This window comes from Lissotriton helveticus, chromosome 9, assembly GCF_964261635.1.
Source record: "Lissotriton helveticus chromosome 9, aLisHel1.1, whole genome shotgun sequence".
Classification (NCBI taxonomy): Eukaryota; Metazoa; Chordata; class Amphibia; order Caudata; family Salamandridae; genus Lissotriton; species Lissotriton helveticus.
The window spans coordinates 142,336,427-142,351,250 of record NC_136070.1 but is presented as its reverse complement, the minus strand read 5'-3'; the positions used below and the strand labels follow the sequence as shown (position 1 = coordinate 142,351,250).

At 44.6% G+C, this 14,824-nt stretch overlaps 1 protein-coding gene across 1 annotated transcript in view; it reads left to right on the top strand.

The window, feature by feature from the left end:
• Positions 1 to 14,824, top strand: part of TYRO3 (TYRO3 protein tyrosine kinase) — a 395,592-nt gene that overhangs the window by 120,255 nt on the left and 260,513 nt on the right. Inside the window, exon 3 of the mRNA XM_078659652.1 lies at positions 1,485 to 1,585. Coding sequence (XP_078515778.1) covers positions 1,485 to 1,585 — 101 coding nt within the window. The remainder of the gene's footprint in view (positions 1 to 1,484; positions 1,586 to 14,824) is intronic.

Genomic DNA, 14,824 nt, shown 5'->3' with positions numbered 1-14,824 from the left:
CGGGAAGATTAAGCGAGCTATTGCCCAGAGTCACATGGTGCTGGGCTAATCTGCCGCCGGAGCCGGGGATCGAACCGTGGTCCCCAGATTCCAGCGTCAGTCGCCCTGGCCGCGGCGCCACACCTCTTCCCGCATTGATGACGTCATAATGGATGTGCATCAATTCAATAATGGGAGAAACCCTTCCATCCTCCAATTGCACTCGCCCACCCCCCACCCAGCCTTAACTGCCCATCCGCCCATGATTTTTTTTAAAAAGAACGTCCATCAGTCTAGTTAGAGATCTGTATATCCAGTCGAGAAGAATGCTCAGGGCACATATCTTGTGTGTCGTAGGTATTTATTCCCATTATGTTATGGACTTTGCGCCCAACTGTTCTCGCTGATTGAAGAGGTTATTACTGCACAAACTGTATTTGTTTTCATGCTGTTTGCAAAAACATGGGAAATTAAAGCCGGATGTCAAAATTAAGTATTTTTCAGAAGGCACTACATTCCACCTACTCCAGAAACCCATCATGAGCATACAGTCAACCAAGGGAGTTAGTTTCTTTTTTATTTATGTTGGAAATATTGACTGTGCAAATGAGGGCACTGTAAGAGCCAAAATAATTTACAGGGTAAACGTGAATATCTTTCTCTACACCCCATCCACCACCACCAGGTGGGCATTGGGTCTGTAGCAGGGACTCATTTTCTTAGTATGGGGTAATCCTACATATCTCAGCCATCAGGGTCTGTGTGTCTGTCTCCCATGGACGTCCAGTCTGTGAAAGGAGAAGAGCTGTCCATTGTTCTGGCCAACACCCTATGTTGGGAGAGTTCCCAGTTATATCGGGAACCTTCCTACGGAAGCCCAGTGGTGATATCTGCTGGTGATAGGGCATGCAAGCAGGACTGGAATGAGAGCTTAGAACAGAGCCGAAAAATGTATCAACCGCAGTCATTTACTACACTGAGTGTGTGCAGGAAGCCTCGCCCGCAGATTTTGGTTCTATTTACGATATTGTATTTTATAAATATTTCACTAAACAACTTATTTTCTAGCTCAATTTTCCAATTGTATTGCCCAAGAAGCAATAGGTTTGTTAGGCATCTCCAAAACCAGAAAATCCATGAATTGTTTCAATACTTGCCGGTCTGGTATGGTAGCTGGGAACATTATTTCTCGGCTGCAGTAAACCAGGTACATGCCTCTGGAAAATGTAAGTGATGTTCCCTATGGGCTATGCAGTCCAACAAGCCGAACCCTGTTCCCCAGCGGATGAGAAGTTTTTCTAGTTTCCTGTATAGCTCTCCCAGGCATGTGTGCTACTGTCCTCTGTAACCATATTTAATTCTTCCCAGAAGCTTGCGTTGACCCTATGGTGGTAAGATGGGTTGGTCCCGGGAAGCGAGCAATATGTCCCTGCTGGATGATTGTGCAATCCATCTACTGCCTACAGCAGTTGCTAATCCTGGTATATGTTTCTTGCTTCCTTTAGCTTGAAAGGGGTTGAGCGGCCGCATGCTGGGAGGTACTGGTGCGAGGCTGGAGAAGATCACGAAAGGGTGATGTCCGAAGACATGTGGCTGACCATTGAAGGTAAGACTGAAGAGACGTGTGATCTTTGTTTGACAGCCTCTCTCCTCTGAGGGTACTTGGTGCACGGCCTTCCTGCTGGCACATGAGTTGTTTTGTGTCCCTTCTACAAACACCTATTATATAGAACAATGGCCCTTAGGAAGCAAGTATAAAGAACAAATGCAATATAGACCTTAATGGGTACTATAAACTTTCGATGCCCAGTCGGACAAGGAATTTTAATAGGCAAATGAAAATGCATTTTTAACAATGGAAGGAAGAACGATACAGCGGGACGCAATCCTTGCACCCGATATAAGAGACAAAAGAACGAGCAAACACACTCCATTGTGTATGACTAATGTGGTTACTATGTTCGTTAGCTTGCTTCATTGTATACTAAGTTCAAGCTTTCAATGCTCACATTTTTGCCTGTGATCTTTTGTGTTGTGTGCTTAATGTTTGCTCGTTCTTTTGTCTCTTATATCGGGTGCAGGATTGTGTCCCGCTGTATCGTTCTTCCATCCATTGTTAAAAATTTATTTTCATTTGCATATTAAAATTCCTTGTCCGGCTGGGCATCGAAACTTTATAGTACCCATTACGGTCTATATTGTATTTGTTCTTTATACTTGCTTCCTAAGGACCATTGTTCTATATAATAATTGACACCCGGGGTCCTTGGTTACTCTTCGGGTTCCCTTGTTTGTTAAAAAATATACCTTCTACAAACACTAGCACATAATGTCTAGTGTCAGCTGGCTTATGGTTCAGGATGCCGTGCTACACAACACAGAACAGGAGAAACTATTGTCAGATCTGCAATGCCAGATGAATTGGAAAATCCAAAATTCAGTGGTAATATAGATTCTGCAAAGAACTGCTATGCCCCCACCCCCCATTGTCTTAGATAACTAGCCTGGCTAGTCTAAACTACTCTGTCATTTTGACTGCTTTCCTTTCACATGATTATTTGCTTGATTCATCAAGCACTACTGGATATTCACTATAGGTAGCAGAGAAGGTGACATAAAAGGATACAGATGAAAACACCAACCTTTTAAGAGCGCAGTTGAATGCGCTGTAGCTCACGTCTGCCACGAAGGTGAACAGTGACTAGTGAATGCTGTGTCTAGTAGGTAGGTTTGTAGAGTGGCGCGCAAGGTACCGACCAGGAGGAGCAGACTGGTGAGGGGTCTGGATTCCAGAGCTTGGAGTCTACCGGGGGAGACGACTTGAAGCAAGAAGTGGTGCAGTGGGAAGAAGGTGATTGGACTAATGCACTTTGGTTCGCTCCAGCACGAACGCTATGCCATCCCGTGGTGGTTTAACAGTGCTGTCAAAGTTTTGCTTCTCTGTTGCTCCCATAAGTACTCCCTGCTGGATTAACAGTGCCTCCAAACAGTCATCCGGCAGAAACATATTGCTCCTGGTACCCAGTTTGGGTTTCCTGAAGCTACAGTATGAGCTCTGTCTACTATAATGCACTCCACTAATATTAATCAACAGCGGTAGCTACATACAGTAATGCCCACCCAAATGTGGTAAGTGCCTGCTTGTGCAGCTGTGTCTCTTCTAACATGCTTTGCTAAAGTCATGCTTATTGGCAGCGACATGTAAAGCATCACGTCCTCCACATCATTAAAAATCAAGCACCACACCCAACACGCCTCCGTACGACAATCCACAGACAATTCGCTTTTCAGTCTTGTACGCCAAAGGACACCGAGGAACCCAATGCAAATTTTAATGCTTGACGACCTTTCCAAGGGTATGAAGTGCAAAATAAATAACACAGCCACACCACTAAGAAAAGGGCTTTGGTCCTCACAAGGGGCATGGAAAGAGCTAAATAAATAACAATACAAGAAGCAGAGCGAGGTTGGCAAGAGGCTGCATTAGTCGATTAAAAATAGAGGTGATAGGTCTTGGATATATTTGAAAAGAAATGGAAACAAAGGCAAGAGAAAGAAGGAGACGGAGACATGATATCAAATTAGATGTCAGATAAGTGGCTACAGGAAGATGAAAGAGCAGGAGGTTTGGAGAATGGAACCAGCACAATCTGGGGACAAAAGAAATGTGTGAAGGGCAGGATGAGGTAAGGTCAAAGATTGTTCCTAGTGTATGAATGGAAAGGCATAACGAAAGATAAGTGGAAGGCAAGAAAAAGGAGCGTGGCAGAAGAGAGACATGGGTGGCAGAAAATAGCAGAATATTGGGATTTGCGGAATTAGGGGCGATGCAGAAGAATAAGAAGATGCATATTTGGGTATCATTACCATTAGCATAGATGTCACAAGACAGGCCACAGGATGAAAGAAAGACTCAGAGAGGTGAAGTCTAAATGGAGAAGAGGGCCAAGACAGAGCCCTGGGGATACAGGTACTCGAGGAGGAGGAGCGACTGAGAAAAACCATTGGTGCCCATGAGGGTGGATGGCTAACTGGAAATGTAGGAAGAAAACTACAATGGATCAGAGAACGCTAAGCTACTAGAAGAAGCATAGGAAAAAATAAGGTGATCCCCCGGATTGAAAGCAGCGGAGAAGTCCAAAATAATTGGGACAGAACATAGTTTTGGAATAGTGAGAGTGGGATTACTAAGAATTCAGACTGCATGCGGAGGGATGGGAATGGGTGTCTTTGAGTAAAGAAGATAATAAGGAAAGAGAAAGTTTTCATCAGCAGCATTCAGTGGGGTGGGACAAGTGTATACGGTAACATCCTACTTTTTCAAAGCCAGTCTTTAGTAATGGGCTCAGAAAAGGACAAGGCTGATACTGTTATACTGGAGTGTTATGCAGATCTATCTCTAGCGCCATCCCTGTCTCTCTCTCTCTTGCTATTTCTATTTCTGAATACTAGAGGCCCTGGTGGAAACAGTATTCTGATCAATACTAGCCCTTTACATTTGTGGAGGTGATAATGAGCTTATCACCACTCTTAATGATTTAACATCTTATGCTTGAAGGTAAACTATGTACACTGTGCTATCACCTTCGATACTCCCTCAGTTTCTGTTAAAATGATACGGGATTAGTAAATGCCATTGTCATCTAAATAGTTTGCGGTCATCCAGCTGTTTCCATGATCCTCTTCCCTTTCCATCTGCTGCAATTATGCCACAACCTCACCATCCTGCATGCTGTGTCTTCATATCCCTTTTTAGGTCTATCTTAGGCAGTGCTTACACTGTCTCTTTGAGACATGCTGTATTCAGGATATGGGCATAAAGATCCACTCATCTTTTTAATTTGCTCCTGTCTGTGTCCTTTGTAAATGGTGGCTTTTCATTGGTCAATAGGTTTAGTAGTCCCTCCTTAGTACCGTCTTGTCTCTTCTTGTAAACTCCCATGAGGACACACCCTGTTATATGTGTTGTTACTCCCTAGGTTTTAATTGCAGCCTCAGAGCACTATTTTCTTAAAGAGCTTCAAGCAGGACACACGCTTGGTCCAAAGCAAGGCTGGCAGTGGTTACTTTACTCACTAGGACATCTCACATTTGTATGAGACCTTCTATAAATTTCCCTTAATCAGCTTCACACAGAGTACAACCTAATCTGGAATTAATATAATAATTCTTTAGTCACATTTCAATGCTACTAATTGTATATATGGACATAGCTATTTGAATGTACTCGTGGTACTGTCCTGCATGCTATGCACTTTGGTTAGGGTGGATTTACAATATCTTCTGCAGGGTTCTGCAGGGTTCAGTACCTTATGGGGCAAAAAGAAGTCCCATTTTGGCCACATATGGTGCTGCACCCTCCAGGATGGCTAGGTACAAACCATTGTTTTGAAGAAGCGTATGCAGTTCCAAATGGCATGAAGATATACAGGGTCAGAGGTGTGCTAGGTTCTATGTGCAGGATCAAAATGTATGTCCTGTGATTAAAGGCGAGAGGGGGAAGCCCCTCTTCGGAACTAGGGTCCTCACACACCCAGCAAGCTAGGTGTCATGCTTCATCATATGGGTCTGCTCCTCGTCGGCCGGTGCTGCAATGCCCGACGGGCTCCCATAAATGGGGCTCTTTATCAGAGATCTTTTGTTCCTGCCGTTTGGTGCAGTGGGGATGAGGGGCCTAGTTGTGTAGATGTAGTGTAAGTGAGTTAAAACTGGTCAGTTAGTCCTTGAATTGTATTTATTCTGGAAGGTAAACTGCCTGATTAAAAATAAATGGTGTGGCGTAAATCTAGGAGCTATGTGTCTAGATGTCTATGTCCTACTCCAACTAGGTCAACATGTTTCTTGCCTTTGTTGTCAGAGGGATCATTGGCAATTCTTCAGGACCAGGGTAAGGGATGCTATCTACACACAATGAGAGGGGAAATCTACCTCCCACATAGTAGTACAGTGGGCAATGTCCCACCGTTGTCACGGAAACCTCAGGGCCTAATAAGTTAAGCCTCATTAGTCTCCGGCGTGATAAATGGACACCAACAGTTAGTGTCCGGCACTCCAGTGAATGTGTGCAGGCTCACCTTCCCTCGCCGCCCGAACCGGGTGGTACTGTCCCTCCTCTTAGGTAAAATACATTGCCATTTATTATGTCAATAACTCCAACTTTGCAGGGTGCAGTGCCATATATGTGGCCAAAAGAGGTCCCATAGGACCTATTTTGGCCACATGTGGAACTGCACCCTGCAACATGACTAGGTAAAAAAACAGTGGCATTTATAATGCTAATAATCCAACTCCAACAAATGCGAGACCGATTGCATTTCCAATGAAATAGGTCTCGCAATTGTTAAAGTTAGAGCTGTAGACGATGAAAATCACAATGTTTTTTACTGTTGCTTTTTTATTCCATTGGCAATAGTGCTATGCATATATAATAACTCTACTGCAAATAAAAAAACAATAGCGGAAAACATTATTATTTTCAACGCAAACTGCTCTAACTTTAACAAATGCAATACCTATGTCCTGCTCCCTCTGCTCTTGTTGTCTGCTTCAAGTGCATCTTCCCCCAGCTTCAACCCATATTCTCCTACTGGTTGGTAGGAGACATACAAATGTGTCTTCCTGTTAATACCCATGACGTTTTGATGTGAAAACTAATATCCCAGATTATTATTTATTGATAGGTTTTTTTGTACTTGGATTGTGCAAAAATATATTCATGGACTTATCTTTCATCATCAGATTTAAAGCAAAGAGAGAAAATAAGCAAATTGAGAATGGCGGTTAATATAGGAAAACCATGACAAAGAAAGAAAGCAGGGAATGAAAAAAAAACATGGAATCGTGAGTTATAGGGTGATGGAAAAAGAGATAACAGGAGTTAGCATCAAGTCTTGTCAGCTTTAGTATTCCGTAACCCCAGTATCCTGCAGTAGCGGGTGCCACGTAGACATTTTAGTCCCCTGCCCTTATGTGTTTTGCGTGTGTGTGTGGGGGGGGGGGGGGAGTTATGTGTTGTTTTTTTGTTTTGTTTTTTGTGTGTGTGTTTTTTACTGATTACGCACTGGGTGCAGGGCGCGCTGTGGGTAAATCACATCCTTTCTATCTAAACCTTTAAAAGAGCAGTGAGCTTGTTTTTATCACGGTGGTTACTGGCAGAATAGAACAGGTCAGGACCCATCTGCAGGATAAGTGACAGACTTGTTGGCCCAGCTGTGAGTTCTGCGACTGTTTTCTGCCTTTGCCTGCTTGATTTAATCAGTATCTCACATGCTGAAACATATTTATTGTACTTTAAACATTCGTGCTCCACACTGCTAAAACTCCGCGGTAACCGCGCAGTCGGTAAAGTCATTGCAGAGACGTTCTACTGGATTTGACTCCTGGGTTTAAATGGCCCTGTTACACTATTTCACTTCCATCTAATGTTGCCAGATGACAAATCTAATTTTTCGGTCCAGGGCTTTCAAGTCACAGATAAGTTGCATTTGCTTAAATGGTACAAATTTAAGCAATTGCACCTTCGAAACATGGTGCTCAAGATGAAGCTACCTGGCAAGACTTTCCAAGGCCAGGTACTCTAGGTGTACATAGATCAGCGCTGCCCTCTCCCACTCAAGCCGTCGTCCCAGGACAGGCTGCTAAAGGGCAGGACATTGGCGGCGTCTTCTCTCGTTGGACCTAAAAGGGCCTTTGGTGAGAACCCCTGAGTGGACCTTTGCAGTGCACCCTGGTGGCTTAGACGTGGCTCCAAGGTAATGTAAATGTAAATTATAAATTGATACTTGTATAGCGCACTACTCACCCGCAAGGGTCTCAAGGCGCTTGTACGAATACCGCTGTGGAACCCATCCTGGCTTTCCCTGTGAGGTGTCCACTCCTGGGCATGGAGGCCAGGCATCCTTAGCGTTGTGGGGGCCGTTGTGGAGATTAAGCAAGCTATTGCCCAGAGTTGCAGAGTGGGACTCCATGATTGGAATAGGCACCGGGCGAGAATTATCAGGTCCGTGGAATTTTTGAGCCCAAGACCCGCCGAGGCGGGGAATTGAACCCTGGTCCCGGGCTAGACCTCTGCATCAGGGTCTGCCGCTCTAACCATTGAGCCACACTTCTCCATCCAAGGTGAATTATCCATGCCTTTATCAGTGTTGGTTCTGATGCTGTTCCAGGTTAGATTGGAGTTACAGCGCTAACAGTAGGCTTGGTACGCTATCAGTCCGGGGAGAAGGCCACAGAAGTCGCTTTAGTAGCCTAAATGCCTCTCCGCTGTCGTTCTCCGTCGTTCCTAGTTTAACTTCATCCAGTGCTCCCTGGTGGCTTACCAGCTCCTGCAGTAGGGCTAATCCTCAGTTGATCCTTCGTGGAAACTACATCATTTCCCTTCATCAATCCTTTGTGGGATCTATATAATTTTCCATCATCGCTTAACAGTGCCTGCAGTATGGGCTGCTCATCACATTGAAACCACAAACAAAGGGTATGTGTTATATAAAGCTCAGACCTATTAGTATTCGGGTCTCCAGACTCTGAAGTCAGCAGCTCAACCACACCGTCTTATTTATTTTTATATAGCGCTAACTTGTCCCACTAGAACTTGAGGGATTTGCATGAGCACCAATTACATTACGTACGGTAAGATTTTATTTTTGCGTGGGCGTTTCTTTTTGTTGTTGTCTTTTTTGTTTTTTTAAGGTGCGGGAGTTTATGGCATTGTCCCAGAACTACAAGATGGTGAGCCGACGCCGGTACTCTAAACTGCCCCCCCCCCCCCCGTTCCATAGTCGGAAGCTCCGCCCCTTACCGCACACACTCCTTGGGCCCGCCAAAGTCTGACCTGGAATTTCTGCTCAAACCCATGAAGACGCGGTATTATTAAACAAGGCACTGCCATACTTCCCGAGATCTCTCCCACGGATACCCCTCCCCTTCAGTTGGGCCTCAGCCTCGCTCTGTCAGACCAGACACCAATTCCCCTAACGTTTTAACCAGTGCTTGTCCCTCCCCTGATGGAGGCCGACAGCTCTTCTGAAAAGTGTGGGTCTCGCCACCTCTGCCCTCCACTGAGTGAGCTGTGGGGGCATCTGACTACCTGAGGCTTGGATTCCCGCCAGTTCCATCGTGTCAGAGAGTTTCTCTCCATGCGGTTGCTGTAGTTACCAATGTTTTGATTTTTTTCAAGCTCAGTTCCCCGATGTCTTTAAAAAGCACAAGTACAACATGTGCTCAAGAAAATCGGACTGAACCTTGCCTTTCGGGCTGCCTGCTCGAGTTAAACCAAGCCACCTTTGTTATTTAATGTTGCGCCAGCGCCTCTCAAGGCTTTGGGCAGCTTCGTGAAGAAAGGAACACTTTTTATCACTGACTACAAATACACATTCAAGGACATATTTTACACCCACATGTTTCCACCTTTTTTTATTTTTGTATCAATTATATCACTTTGTTTTCTTACAATCCTATAGGTTTGTCCGTTTTCTTCTCCGTGTTTTCTTTATTTTCCTAAGTTTTTCTCTTTTTTGTAGTTCATTTCTTCTCTTTTCCCTCTCTGCCTTGTGACCCTGCCTTAATGGCTAGTGGGTCCATCGCTTGAGGACTAGATGGTGGGTGCCATTCCAGAGAATGGAGGGCTCATCATTAGATGTTCGTTTTCGTTTACTGTGCTACTTCTATGCGGTCAGCTTGTGCGTTGTGCATGTTTGGTAAGAGCACCTACCCACCTAGGAGCCTACGCAAACCCTGAACCTACTTTAAGTAATGACATCAGGTTAATAATGAAACATTGCCATAGCACAATAAACAAGGGTTGGCACTTATTCATTTTCTTATCTTACATACGTTTCCAGAGAAATATACTACCTTTTATGCTCCTACAGTTTTTTAAGAATTAAGGGCCTCATTACGATGCAGGTAGGACGCAGCGTCAGAAACGGGACTGCCCAACAAGGAGTCGGAGATCCCGCTTTCCAAATTACTATGCGACGGCCTTCACGGCGGTCGGAAAGTGTATGTTTCAATCAATCAATCATTTGTAAAGCGCACTACATACCCGCGAGGGTCTCAATGCGCTGGGGGGGGGGCGCTCCTGATCGAACAGTTTCCTATTGCTGCTTGTGGTGCCGGCCGCAGCACAAGCCACAATAGGAAAAAGTCACTTTTTTAACATTCATGGGCAGTGTGGCAGGCGTCATGTGGTGCCTGCCACACGATGCATGGATGTTTGGGCCTCATTGCAGGATTTACGGGGGACCGTGGCCCTGGTAGGGGCACCCAAAGTCTGTTTCCGACAACCTTTCTATGGCAGTCGGATCGCCATAAAAAGGCTATCTGAAAGGGACATCGTAATGAGTGCCTAAGTGTCAATCTAGGAGAATGAAGTTCCCACTCAGACTTCTTCTCATACCCCCAATGGTTGATTGTGGATAATTCATTTCACTACCTTATATGGCAATATCGGGATTGTTTATGAACATTAATTGCTATATAGTAAAGAAGGATTTATTACAAATATGTTATTATCCTTGGTGGCAGTACTGCTGCTCTCCAGGAGTGTGGAATGTAGTTCTGTGCTTCTTCACACTCACTCACTGCTTTAGTTGAGCATTGCACCTGGGGTCTCCTCTTTGTGGTACCTGGAATGTAAAGGTCCAGGCTGCCCTTTATTCTTAGTCCATCATGCATCATATTTGTAAACCTCTCTTATGGAAGGTGCTCACCTTGCAGCCCCAGCTGACAGGTCTTCATACACCCATGTCTTCTGCATATGTGTTTGAGGTTGTCCATGTGCCATTTACGTACAGACCTCCCTCTGTGAGCCTGAAAATAGGAACACCTTTGTCCCTAGCACTGGTCAAACTCTTACTATGCTACACTATGCTATGTATGGTGTAAAGTACACCTGACCGTACTTAATATGGATATTACACGTGTTTTAGGAGTAAATGGGGAGTAACATGCAGAAACTGTGGTCTGTATTTAAAGGTGTCCAGTAAGAGCCACCATCTTAGTGGCACTGATTTCCCACACAGAAAAGTGATGTTCTAACATTGTTCAAGTCGTAATTCCACTTTTTACTTACTGCAAAAATGGTGCTAAATGCGCAGGTTTCCACTTTCTTTAAACTAAGCATTATTTTTCACCTCTGAATACCTCTAAATGAGGGCCTCAGTACTTCCTGTTTCATCAGGACAGTGGTATGTAGACAATGATGTTAAGATTTTTCCTGGTAATACAATCTAGATAAGCATTTATAATTGCGTGTATTTCATTAGTCAGGAAGTTTTACTCTGACTTGCAAGTTAAATACGCCCACACACGGCCAAATTCACGTGGCTCAAACATGGAGCATGGGTTCTTTGGCTTTTTAATCAAGTACATTTTTTTTAATAGTGATATGGTCATGTTACGATTCACAGCAGAGAACCATTTATCTAATATGTGCCTGGACGATGAATAATCAGATTCCGACAACCAGGATTAATGCAAATATAACAAGAGCATCAGACATCATGGTCCTGGTGTAAAGCATTACTGTGAGCTTAACATAATGTTCGTCCTGAACATGTCAAGAGCGGTAATGTCGCGGCGTGTTGCCGAAGGGCACCATGTAAACCTTAGTAAGTAGTATTCTTTGGGTGTGCGTCTGACCCTGACTGGCATGGCTGGTGGCCTTAATGGACATGTCTCCCCCTTCCGTTCCATCTGCAGTTGCCAAGAATCTGGGGGTCAAGATGGACAAGGGCTTGTCGATGAGAGCCCAGATTCTGGGAGTGACGGGCACCTGCTTCGGTCTCCTGAAGGTACTAAGAAAGTTTCTACCCTTGTTGTCGGAAGAACATCGGAAACTGACTGTGCAGGCTCTGATCAGGTCCAGGCTAGACTATGCCAACGTCCTCTACCTGGGCCTGCCGGAGTATCTGCTACAGCGCCTTCAGGTGACGCAGAACGCGGCGGCTAGAGCCATTTACGGCCTAAATAGGCGAGCTAGGGTGTCGGGCCTCTTGCAGGCCCTGCACTGGCTGCCTATTCGCAAGCGTATTATCTTTAAGACGCTGACTCTGACCTATAAGGCCCTACACTCTGGAGGTGCAAAGTACCTCCAAAGGAGACTGTCCTTTTATCATCCGGCCCGGGCGCTTAGATCAGAGTCACAGTTTTTGGCCGTTGTGCCGCGCGTTCAAAAAGCCCGCCTTGGGGGTCGCTCCTTTGGTCTGCGTGCCCCCCAGTTGTGGAATGCCCTGCCGCTGACACTTCGTGGCGCCACTAGCTTGCTGGCTTTCAGGAAAGGTCTTAAGACCTGGCTGTTTACTTTATAGGTTTTTCTCTCTTTGTTTATTACATTCCCTTGCTGTTTTTATTGTCGTGTTGTGTTACTTTCTGTAGGTCTCGCTGTGAAAGCGCCAGGATACTCTTTTTGAGTCGCTGTGCGCTATACAAAAAAAATGTAACATAACATAACATATATCTGTGATCACTCTCCGGGGCAGTAATGTAAAGATCCATGTCCAAGTGCTTTCCCCGTCTCCCCAACCTGCCCTGAATTGGGAAACGACCGTCAGAAAGCCAATCGACCCATCACTATCCGCTACCAGCCTTTTGAGGTTTAATAAGCTGGATCACCCACACCATTGGACAGTTCCCTTTGCCATGATGAGCACTAACAGTCCATGGTGGCATCACGTCGAATATCAGGGACAGGGCCAGTAGAATCCTGTCCCCTCCCTTAGTTGACACTAATTTGCCATCACTTTGGAACTGCCTTCTTTGCTTCAGCCGACTTGGGCAAGCCAGCCAAACAAAATACGTTTTGGTGCCAGGCAGGATTTTCACAACATGGCACGAGGTATGTGCCCCGGCCCTGCAAATGAAGCATTAACTCAAGTAAGGATTAGGGAAGCCAATGATGGATCGGCTAGGGTGGACAGACCAGTGCACGGTACAGACTTACAAAAATACACATCGCATCACTCCTATGATCTCATATCTAGAGTCCGCACGAAGCTTCTAATATGCCATTTCTGATCAGAAACCTACCCCTGTCCACATGAAACACCCCTTCCCTAAATACCCCAAAGCCAAATGAAGAATGCCTCCAAACGTGGGACATGTAACTTCCATCGCACGTTGAACCCACCCCATAAACCTTACATAGGAAATCAAATCCGTTTGAAACTAGAACAAAATTGATTTTGCATTCTCTTGGCTGTCTCTGGAATATTGGTGCCTAAAGCCGCCCACAGATTCTTTCCCAGGAAAGCAATTCCGCAAGGTAAATGGCTACCATTTTATGGAGCTCATTACGGAAAGAGCAATAGGGATACCGCTGGCGGTAATTGGCCATTGATCCGGCATTAAATATCCCTTAATACATAAAGAGAAAATATCTCTCTGCAGCAACATCCTAGCTTGCCAAATTACTGCAGATGGGAAATTAATACTCTTACCTGTAATTGCAACTCCAATCACAGTCCCCGTTTATAGAAATGTGGACTGACCAAAAGAAAGCTAGCTCTGAGCCGGTCTCAAAATGCACATACCCTACCCAGCGTGCGCCGCATGAATCCTTTGTTGTATGTGGTAACTAGACACTCTTGCAAAGATGCATGAACATTTTGTCCTGCAGGGTCTCTAGCTGTCCCTCCGAAATCTACAGTTTGTTTTGGCCAGCAGTACTTTTACCATCTGGTGGTAAATGTTACTGTCTCATGGTAAATTTCCCCTCTGTCAATATTTGTTTAGCTACTAAATTGCATGGAACCATACATTTTGCTGACTTTATTTGTTACTACCTGCAGGTAGTTACTCTGTGGTATTGACTCCCCAGTGGTAGTAAATATTTAAATTACAGCAGAGTGAAAATCCTGGAGGAGCATTATTTTTGTCAAAGCAGTTTTTTACCGCTTTCAGTAATTTTTACATAATAAAGGGCCTACTTTTATGCAAAGAGGGCACCAAAAGAGCGGTAATGTTTGGGTTTAGTTATTGCTGCAGGATTTATATTTGGGGCTGAGAGTCTTAGGGAGGCAATGGAAGGCTCTGAAACTTCTCTTAAAGTATGCTTCCTCTGTGTATAAGACCACCAAGTTTCAAAATATTATTTCTTAATTATGTCCAAACTAGGCTTGCATCAGTGCAAAGGCATTCTGGGAGTAGGGCCCATTAGGAAGACATTTTGGGTGAAGTGCACTGTGTGGTTTGAGTGATTCTCCCTCTGCCTTTGACGTGGCATCAGTGATCAGAGGTTTTTTGGTCATATGAACATGTTTGTAGCCAAAGAATACATGTACTCTGCTGAGATAACTGCTTCTTGGCGCCATGGGCCGAAAAGGAGCAGCATCCAGAGGCTTTACAATCATAGAAAATTATTTCCATATTCTAATTACACATTTATTTTGTTTGAGAAAAAAAATGTATTGCTGCTATTTTAACATGAGCACATTAATCCACAGTCCTTGGAACAGGCGGAAATTGTACAGGCAGCCATTTTTTATAATCTTCCTTCTGGGTGGACCTTATATATTTATTTTCCCTCGATTCAATTTTAAGAACACATTTTCCATGCCATTCTTTCATTGTTTTCTCACTGACCGAAAATAATTATTTTAGCTCGCTATATTTCGTTTTCTTCCATTTCCTCCTAATTTGATCTCGGTGCCTAATTTGAGCAGGTGTTTTCCAGGGCTTAACTCCTGATCTCATTTGGGAGCGCCAGGATTTAAATGAAGTCCTTAAATCTCGTTAATGCACCACAGCAGTCCTATAGATTACCTGCTGTGTGGCATCACTCCTTGTTATGCTCCCACAAGTATCGGGAAGTGGTGCCAGAGGCACTCGAGCTCTTCTACACCCAGCC